At 31.8% G+C, this 9,886-nt stretch overlaps 2 protein-coding genes across 4 annotated transcripts; one reads left to right on the forward strand and one right to left on the reverse strand.

Annotated features, from left to right (window-relative positions):
* Positions 1 to 1,490: 1,490 nt before the first annotated feature.
* On the forward strand, positions 1,491 to 4,651 carry LOC105134088 (uncharacterized). 3 transcript variants are annotated; one of them, XM_011038363.1, is made up of 3 exons: positions 1,491 to 2,092; positions 3,078 to 3,173; positions 3,252 to 4,651. In XM_011038363.1, the coding sequence occupies exon 3, from the start codon at positions 3,294 to 3,296 to the stop codon at positions 4,161 to 4,163; it is 870 nt and encodes a 289-aa protein (XP_011036665.1). In that variant the 5' UTR covers positions 1,491 to 2,092; positions 3,078 to 3,173; positions 3,252 to 3,293; the 3' UTR covers positions 4,164 to 4,651. The 3 variants fall into 3 exon arrangements, with proteins under 3 accessions (XP_011036665.1, XP_011036664.1, XP_011036663.1); XM_011038362.1 differs by lacking the exon at positions 3,078 to 3,173 and having other exon boundaries at positions 1,509 to 1,769; positions 1,922 to 2,092; XM_011038361.1 differs by lacking the exon at positions 3,078 to 3,173 and having other exon boundaries at positions 1,509 to 2,092.
* Positions 4,652 to 5,562: 911 nt separating this feature from the next.
* LOC105134087 (stromal cell-derived factor 2-like protein) lies at positions 5,563 to 8,575 on the reverse strand. The gene is made up of 6 exons (XM_011038360.1): positions 8,201 to 8,575; positions 7,663 to 7,803; positions 6,938 to 7,078; positions 6,404 to 6,453; positions 6,191 to 6,320; positions 5,563 to 5,879 (listed from the first exon to the last, which is right to left on the reverse strand). The coding sequence occupies exons 1-6, from the start codon at positions 8,315 to 8,317 to the stop codon at positions 5,796 to 5,798; spliced, it is 663 nt and encodes a 220-aa protein (XP_011036662.1). The 5' UTR covers positions 8,318 to 8,575; the 3' UTR covers positions 5,563 to 5,795.
* Between the last annotated feature and the right edge of the window lie 1,311 nt (positions 8,576 to 9,886).

Consider the following 9,886-nt stretch of genomic DNA (forward strand, 5'->3'; position numbering starts at 1 on the left):
TTTTTTTCTTCTCTTATTTGGTAGTATATTTTAATTAATGTGATGCTATTGAAATCTTGAAAGATATATTACAAATATCTTAGATACATAAATAATGAGTAATAAAACTTTAAGAATAATGAATTTATTACTGATAATAGCAAAAAATTTATTTTTTAAATTATTTCAATAATTAAATACCCTTCTTTGTTTTAATTTAAGTATTGTTATTTTTATTATTAATATGCATGCTAGGACTTTAATTTTATATATATTGCAAGTTTTTTGAATATATACTTAGTATGTATGTTTTTAATGATTTTTATTATATTTGTGTTGAAATCATGTTTTTTATGAGTTTTATTTTTATATGTTTGTAAATTTAAACATATATGCACTTCAAGCTTTTTTTAAATAATTTTTTATATTTTATATGCTATTTTTACAATAAACTAAATATTTTTACCAACTATTCTAATACATTTATAAACTTTAATTGACAAGTTGTGGGTGTTAGTTTAGTAGTAAGTGCAGCTAAGAAACTGTTAGTTACATTTGTTAGTTGATAAAGCTGTTAGTTTTATAAAAAGCAGTAGGTGTAAAATGTGAATCCTACAAGTGTTTATGTGTGTGGAAAATATTTTAAAAAAAATTAAATTTTTATTTTTTTAAATTAATTTTTTTATGTTTTTATATTTTCTTTAATGTGTTAATATCAAAAAAATTAAAAAATATTATTTTAATTTATTTTAAAAAAATACTTTGAAAAGCAATCACTGCCATATTTTTTTAACACCCTCTAGATAATGAATTAAGATCTTTTCCATTCAATTACAAAATTCTTCACTCTACCTTCCTTTGTTTTTCTTTATGATGTTTTTTTTCCCTCTTAATTCTTTTCCTCTTAAACATTTTTATGTTAGGGTTCAATTCTTCACTTAACTTAATTAAATTGAATTCAAATTTTTTTGTGTTAATATAAAAAAATATTATTTTGATAAAAATGAATTGAAATAAGTTAATGCAATTACCTATAATATGATATATGATGAAATAGTCCAAATTTTTTTTCAAGTTATTTTTTTTATTAGGTCTATATATGCAGTGTAGAGTTTGCCTCTCCACAAAATTAATTAATTATTTTTTATATTAAAAATATTTTAAAAAAATTTAAAATATTTTTATTTTTTATTTTAAATTAATTTTTTTAGTATTTTCAAATCAAAGTAAATTTTAAAAAATAAAAAATTTAATATATTTTTAAATAAAAAATATATTAAAAAACCACTGCTACTGTAATACCAAACTTTTTCTTATTGCATTTAAAATTCCAAATACCTCGCGCGTGAATCTCGGCAAAGAAAGACAAGACAAGACAAGAATACATATACACGGATCTGCTTTGTTTTGCCTCCATCAAGGACAAGCAAATGCCAGCCAATCAGGAGCTTGACTTTGATTTATCTCCAGCGTTCTTCCACGTGTCATTCTCTCAAACGTCAGCAGTACTGAAAACCGCAAACTTGTCTTGTCTCCCTCTCATTATTGTTCGAATCAATCGATCCTGGAATCTTACCTTAATGGCCGCAAGTCTGCTTCACTTTGGCTGTCTCTTAAATATCTATCCATCCATCCATTTGGGTTTCTTTCTATGGATTCATGTGCCTCAAATATCAGATTTTTCAAGCTATCCTTTTTTTTGTTTTTAATGTTCTTCTGGGCCATTTGAAGCTTCTGTTTGGTTGCTGAGAAAATCAGACTCGGGAATCAGGTTGCTTGAAAGTTAAGTGGTAGCGTGGCTGGTTACAAGGATAATCCCTTCTAAATTCTGGGTCTTTTGCTACTTGCGGAAAATGGAAGAGTGAAGTTATAGTTGTTGGATGTGGGATTTTGAATTTAATGCTTGATCTGATGATGGTGTTTGTTTCGTTTGAATTCTCAGATAGTTGAGAGTGAAATGGATGCGGGGTTTCGTGCTTGCGGCTCAAATACTTGAAACAGAGAGTTGCCAATGAAGTTGCAGGATTTTTTTTTGTTTTGAGCTAGTTTTGTTGAAGACATGGATCAGATACGAAAGACAATGATGCAACATGAAGCTTTGTTTAAGGAACAGGTTTGACGTTTTTGTTTGATTTACCCTTTTCTGCTTCCTCATCTTTTTGACAGAGAGTTCAACTTTTTTCAACAACACACAGATGAAAGTGTCTGCTGCACAAGAAAGATTTTCTCTTTTCTTTTTTAGCTTTATGATTTTGTTCCTTACCCTGTGTAATTACAAACAAAATAATTTTATAATATCATCATAAAAACTAGGTCGAATTCAAAAAAAAATTTGTTGACATATATTTTTATAAATTTATTAATCATTTAAATAAAAATAAATATTTTTTTAAGCTAAGCAAATAAATTTGATATTCCTTAAAACTAAAAAGAATCGAGGAAACTATTGATAAATTAATTAAACAAAGCTTTTTAATTAATATTTTATCATCAAATAAATTTAATATTAAAAATCAATTTTCATTCATTCATCTGTAGTCTTAGGAGAAAAATTTGCTAAATTTATTTTAAGCAACTATTCAAAAGTTTAACAATTTAATTTAACTTATTTTTTTAATAAATTAAAATGAAAGATGCAGCAATTAAGTTAATTTTTTTGCTTTTTTATTCTAGTCCCTAATAATAACTATAGATTTTAAAGAAACTGGAAAGTATATATTCCATTTCAAAACAATTCAAAAATCTTGAACAGAAATCAATATGATTCTGAAGTTTTTTTAAAAAAAACTTAAATTTAAAAGAATTATAATGATTTCTCACAATGCTGTTTATTCCCCTTAAACTAAAATTGAAAATTAATTGTTCATGATTTCTGAAAATTGTAGCAGCAAAAATAATCTCTCTTAAAATCCTCGTAAATTCCTAGTTGTTTTTCTCTTCTACTATTTATATCCAAATAGGCTCATAACTTTCAATAAGCTTAAAACACCTTAAAAGGTATAATGTAAGAGGAAAAATATATGTATATTTTGCAATTATCATTTTTGAGTTTTGTTCTATGCTCAAGTGCATTTATGAAAGCAACAGGCTTCGTATAGGTAATAGAAGTAGGCTCATCACGGATTATTGCAATGCTGATGTCTATTTCAGAAGCATTGGTGCTGCTTCTCTTGGACAGTTTGTTCAGTTAAAAGGTGGATTCACTGTTTCTTTGTTCACAGTAGGTTGAAAATCGTTGCTCATCTTAGTTTGTTAAATGTTGCTGTTTGCAGGTTCAGGCACTGCACAAGCTGTACAATATCCAGAAAGCAGCAATGCAGGAAATAAGGGGAAGAAATTATTCTCAGGCACGAGTGCTTGTATTTAATCCCGAAAGTCTTGTATTTGTGGAAAGCCAATATTGTGGTTCTGTTTTGGAAAGGAAACCTTCGAGGCCGGTGTTTACTGCTGGTCGAGGACTTAAGAAAGATCCATTGGCTCTTTCTTTGCGTCCGTTTTGCACATTCAAAGAGATTAAAGGTAGTGGCTTGTTGTGGATTGATGGCATAGGGGATGAAACTTCCCCTCCTGCTCATAGAAAACCCGTGAGAGATTTTGATCTTGAAAAGGTCCCAGAAGACGAAGCTGATGAGTCCGCTGATGTTGAAGGAATACCAAAGCAATGGAAAGGAAGCAACTTGCCAGAATCTACTGAATTGTTTCAAGATTTTGGAAGCAGTGGTGAAGTTGATTCATTTCCCAAAGATCCTGTCAAATGCTCTCAAGATTCTTCAATCCTGGAACCAAACCTACTTGACGAGTTCAACATCCAAAGGTCGATTCACTTGGAAACAAACACCGATCTGGCACAGAAAAATCTGAACTTAACTGCTATTGCAAAAGACTCTAGCAATGGAAGCAATAGCATTAAATCCCAGGACACAGAGTTCTGCGAGAAAAAAGACACTTGTGTCAGTAAGGACACCAGTTGCAAGGAAGATCAGGCAAGCCCCAGAAGCAAGGAAGCCTTCCTGTCTAAATGTGAAGAAATTCCCCTAATAAGCCAACATGTTTTGGGATCTTCAGCGTCCTCTACGCACACAGTTTCTGAAATCAAACACACAGACAGTAATAGTCATTCAAACGGTGAACATGGATACACTACAAGCCTGGAGAAGACTCCTGTTGTAACAAAGGACAATTAGAACAAGAAGGGTAAATCGGTCCTTTATGAAGAATGTGAAAGCCTGGCCGCTGAAATGCTGCTCAGTTTTGCACCTAATAAATCACAGGCTGATGCTGAAAGGCATTCAGCGGGAGCTGAGTCGGGTAATTCTTATGGAGACCTTACAACTACGGATGAGAAGTCAAGTTTGTGTCAGAAAAGATGTGCAACCTTTAGCAGTGGTGGTAGAGTTTACGAATCCTTGAGCTGGACACATTCAACTAATAGGATGAGGACTATTAAAAGACACCAGCAGTAACTGGTTCCTACTAGAATTTTTCGATGTAAGGTTGTTGCTAGTCTTGCCTACCTATGTAAACAGGAAATTATGAATGTCTTAGTGCATGTTCTTGTAGGAATTGGCACTTGTGTTTCATGTGTATCTAGATTGTAAAATGCATATACTAAACCTATTTCTTTTCAAGTTATGAGTAAAGAAAAATTGATATTTTGGCTTTCATGCTTAAATCAGCTTACAAATACTCATCGCAAAGCTTTTTAAGTCCAACATAAGAAAAACTTGGTATTTGTCATATGGATCATAAGAAACTCCATTTGACCTCCATCACCGCCACCAAATCAAGATGCTGGAATGTAATGCGAGACAAGGAATTATGTAGCCTGGTAAATCCAGGCGGATGAAGTAGGGACTCGCGGACCATCAGAGAAGGGAACAACAGAAAACAGAACAGGTAGCACAATAGCAGGAATGGAGGTAGACAAACCTCAGCTTCTCGTTGGACAATGCGCGAAAGAATAAGAAGGATATGAGAGATGATTTCGTTTCTGCAGAACATACTGTCTGTCCGTGGAAATCAGAGAGTGACTGATCAAAGTACCGAGTTTAAATGTTCTGTGGCCGCTTCATAATTTTATTCTATGATTCAGCTAGTGTTCTCAGCCTCGTTTATTGAGATTCTTCTATAAGATATATAATAGCATAAAAGGCAGGTGCTTGTAGAGCTTAGGCATGCATGTCACTATGCAAGAAAAAAAATCCTCTTCTGCTAATTACATTACAATTATTTGTTTTTTATTTTTTTCCAATTTTAAAAAGTATATTCCACGCAAAATAAAAAATATATATATTTTTCTAAAAATTAAAACAAATTTTCTTGTTTAAAAAATATTTTTAATTGACCAACTTTTTTGAAAAATTTCAAAAGGTAATTTATAGAAAACTGGGAATAATTTATTTTTCGCAATAAATCGTGTTGATTTTGGTCTAAAAATAAAACAGTTTAAATAAGGAAAATAGAAGTTATATAGTCAATCAGTATTTCTCGGACAACCACAAACCTATATGAACACGTATATCAGGAAGTAATCGCAGTAATTCTCAAAAACTTTCTAGAGCATTTGCTCCTTAATCAGCAGAATTCAGAGAGGCGATTAAAATTTTCGTATATATTAATAGCTAACCTAGCACATATTTCTTCAGATACAAAAGGTCTCATTCAATGCATATTTAATCAGATTGTTGGAATCGTGTTTTGTAACATATATTCTCACCAAATAGTACCACCTACAGCTAATCCAAAAACAGGCACCAGCCACCACTGATTTCAAAACCCAGGTTCCTGTTTTGACACTGTACCGTCCAAGAGTATGTTTACTTGCTTGCAGTAATAGGGAGGTATACGCCTTCTGCTGCCAGCCAAACATTGTCAGCACGTTTTTCTCGGACACCGCATACCTATATGAGCACATAGATCAGGAAGTATACCAAAGAAATATACAGCAAGTGAACTATAAAAAGCAGCATGATCTTTGTAAGAATCCTCTGCTGCCAAACAATAAATGGCTATTATGGGAATCTGTCGAGGTTACTTTTTATGGATAAATTAGTCACCAAACCAGTAAGCAAGTTAGGATTATAGTTCACCAGAATACCCCAAACATGCATGGTTCGGGGAATGTTGCAAGAGAAAATGATTAACTAGATGCAAACTTAAAGTCTCTACAGTCTAAGCTTAAAAAATATTATTAGTGCTATCTGTGATGTACCTCCTGCTGCCCCCCAGCAATTCGTTGGTATTTCTTGTCATGACTATGCAAGTAGCCTTGGGTGTCAACATGCTGAAGCCGAATCCTTTGATCTTGCTTCCATGTCTTTCCACTCCCTTCAATCATAAGCCTGAAAAAGGAAGGTAACATTAGTTGTCATACAAAACAGTTTAAGATGCATGAATACCTTGAGAGAATGTTATATGGGCTCACCTCCAGTAATCTCCAGTATCAGATTCATTCTCTCCCCCAAAGCAACTAACCTGCAACAAGCAAAGCGAGTAGAATGTATCATTAATACAATTAACATGTTTGGGATTTCGTAAATTTATTCTTTGGTCAGTGAAGTAAAGCTGCTATTATACAACAGAGTGATTAACATTAATACTTCTTCATGAAGGCATTTAAACACAGACTACATAATCCTCTCTCTCTCTCTCCACCCCTCAGGACAGAATACTGAATGTCAATGCAAGTGTCCAAGCCAGTGAAATGTTTGATCAGGAAAGGTAGTGATACCGTGATAAATGCAAGTCCACAGAATACAGGACCCTCTTCTCTCAACTAATTTCTAACATCAAACCATTGTCATACTTTCATTTATTAGATACGTGCACGATTAACTATATTATCCAATGTCCACTCTTTTTTTCCATTATTATATGTTTAGCATCTAAAAGTATAAAAGATTTAACATGCTACAAAAGGCAACAGAAACACTAGCAAAACAGCTAAACTCATGCTAACCTCTAGGTTGCCAGAGATTGGGGATGCATGCAAATGACTGTGCAGCCACTTCCTAGTCTTCATGTGTTGCAAACGGATAACTGTCCCAGTTTTAATGGAGTCACCTTGTTTAGTATTTGTCCCTGGCTGAGCCCTAACAATCTACAAAACAGAACTCTCATCTTATCAAATCCAACAGCAAAACATCCAACCATCTATCCACTGTACTCCAAACCAAACAAAAAAGGGTGTCGCCATCTCCACACTAAAAGCCAATTCAAAATCTGTTTTAGTAAAATAACAAATCCATCCTTTGAATTGGTCACAATTCAAAGACATTACTTAGAAAATTAAAGGCCAACTTTGTCTTTTCACTGATAAAGGTCGTGTGATAAGACTTTCTGGCTTTGCAAAAATGGTCATTAAGCAACGCACAAAACTCACGAGCATGAAACAAATTTCTGCGTGTTGATATGTTAACAATACGAGTAGATGAAAACTATAATTACAAAATTAAAAATCTTGCAACAAATTCAGATGCCAATTCAAGAGAGCTAAAGATACAAGAATTGATTGGAAGCTATGCATTTTGAACCACTTAATCACAAATTACTTCTATATAAAAACTTGTTTAATAAAATTCATGGACCCTGGATAAGTTAATGAGCTTAAAAACACACACACGCACAATAAATAAATAAACAGCTCAGAAAGGGAAGGATAATGAGACGGACAGAGTTACATACCCAATAGCTATTAGCATCATCAACATTCGGAAACCCAGTAACAGATTGCTGCCCACTTCCAGACCCATAAGGCACATCATGTGAATGCAGCCTATATTTCGTCCTCTCATGCATCAGCTTAATAACACTCCCATAAGTAATCTAACACAAGCAAACAAACGAAAAATTCATTAGTCCCCCAAATTCATTTGAATATCCACTTCAGTCCCAAAACAATTATTTTTTCCCCAATTGGGCACCCAAGTTTTCAAAAAAATTCATAATCTAAGCATCCCCTTAAAACCTTATTACTCGAATTAAAGAACAAAGCTCAAATTAGTCCCCTTACTGTTTAGAAAATATCAGTTCAGTGCTTAAAGAATCTAATTTCTCAATCGGGAACTCTGAATTACCAAATTCTAAACTAAAAAACAATCCTTTTACACCTTATCCCTTTATAACCTCTAGGGACTGGTTGCAATACGGAATTATAGTTTAAGGACTCATTAGTAGTTCGCCAAAAAAGAAGCATTAAAAGGAGCAAGATTACTAATCTGACCTCGAGGGCGGAATTAGAGGCGGAGGAGGAGGAAGCTGAGGCAGGGGAGAAGGAAGCGCCATCAAGATCAAGATTGAGGAAGAGAAAGATAGAGAGACCGAGTAAAGCAAGAGCCATGACAAAGAGTAAAGCAATAAACCAGTTTTGTTGCCAGAAAGGAATCAATGATTCTCTGTACACGATTCTAGTTGCAGTCGGCTGTGATTTAGGTGACGGCGATGAGGAAGAAGAAGAAGGAGCGGGTTTTCTTCGCGAGAGGGGCTGTTGGGCGGAGGAAGCCACGGTGGTTGTTAGAGAGAGAGCTGTGAAATTAGAGATGTTCCTTTTTATGGACTTGGCATTTGCGGATTTTGAGATGGAGAGGAGGAGGAGGAGATGGAGGTGAGTATTTGTGCATAACCGAAGTTTAGTGACATGAGCTGAGCCAATGAGAAGGAGACAGGTGGAGTTTTGGTGACGTGGAGAGTTGGTATTGTTGGAACTTGCTGCTGACTTGGGACAGGTGGAGTTTTGGTGACGTGGTGAGTTGGTATTGTTGGAACTTGCTGTTGACTTGGGAGTTGGAAGTCTTCTCCATACTACATTTGTGGTTCTTCGTAAATGTGGTTTTGGATTTGCAAAAGTTATTTTTGATATTAATATATTAAAAAAATTAAAAAAAATTAATTTGAGATAAAAAAAATTTTAATTTTAATTTTTTTAAAAAAATACTTTTGAAATCCAAAAAAAAATTACTAACTAGGTATAGTCTTGTGATTTAATTTGAGGTTAATTTATAAGACAGGATAAAAAAGTGCCATAGATAAGCTTTCAAATTTAATGAATTGTTTTTTGAAAAAAAAATTATACTTAATAAAATAAATGATAAATAAAAAAATAGTTAATACTAGTTAAATAATAAAAGGGAAAGCTAAATTTACTAGTAGAACAATAGATTGATTAATGCAAATACAAATATTTTACATGGATTATTTTATATATTTTCATCTATTATAGTTTAGAGGTTAATTAGCTGGATGCACATGCTGCCTGGCGGGTTTATTTTTATTATCATAAAAATTATTGTAAAAATTTATAATATAAAAAATAATATAATAATATTACTAATAGTAATTGTTTTTTTCAAATTTATTAATTATTTTATTAATAATATTAATTATAATAACAATAATATTATTAATTATAATAAAAATAATTATATTTATAACATAAATAATTATATTAAGAATTTTAAGGATTATTACAATACATAATAATATTTTTTATATTAATAATTTGAATTATAATAAAAATAATAATATTTATAACACAAATAATACTTTTTTATCTGAACAATTTGAATTATAAAATAAAAATAATATTTATAACATATATTATTATAATAAAAATAAAAATAATTATAACATAAATAATAATATTTTTAATATTAATACTCTTAATCATAATAAAAATAAAAACAATTATAACATAAATAATACAATTTATAGTAATACTCTTAATCTGTTCCAGCTTTCATTGCCTGCAGCACTATCAAAACTTGCACTTCAAATGCATTTCAGTAAAAAATAATCTTGTTCCTCATTTATTATCTTTATAATTCTCTATATCAATTATTATCTTTATAATTCTTTGTATTAAGGGCTAGATTTTTATTATATTATTTCAATTCATAATATTTTATGACTA

The sequence above is a fragment of the Populus euphratica genome, unplaced genomic scaffold, assembly GCF_000495115.2.
Source record: "Populus euphratica unplaced genomic scaffold, PopEup_1.0 scaffold40.1, whole genome shotgun sequence".
Classification (NCBI taxonomy): domain Eukaryota; kingdom Viridiplantae; phylum Streptophyta; class Magnoliopsida; order Malpighiales; family Salicaceae; genus Populus; species Populus euphratica.

Excerpts from the sequence above, each read along its gene's own strand:
- LOC105134088 (XM_011038361.1), top strand. The coding sequence starts at position 2,039 with ATGGATCAGATACGAAAGACAATGATGCAACATGAAGCTTTGTTTAAG. Across the intron at positions 2,093-3,251 it reads AAGCTTTGTTTAAGGAACAG|GTTCAGGCACTGCACAAGCT; the intron begins GTTTGACGTTTT and ends TGCTGTTTGCAG.
- LOC105134087 (XM_011038360.1), bottom strand. The coding sequence starts at position 8,317 with ATGGCTCTTGCTTTACTCGGTCTCTCTATCTTTCTCTTCCTCAATCTT. Across the intron at positions 7,079-7,662 it reads ATGATGCTAATAGCTATTGG|ATTGTTAGGGCTCAGCCAGG; the intron begins GTATGTAACTCT and ends TCTGTTTTGTAG. Across the intron at positions 6,454-6,937 it reads CAATCTCTGGCAACCTAGAG|GTTAGTTGCTTTGGGGGAGA; the intron begins GTTAGCATGAGT and ends TGCTTGTTGCAG.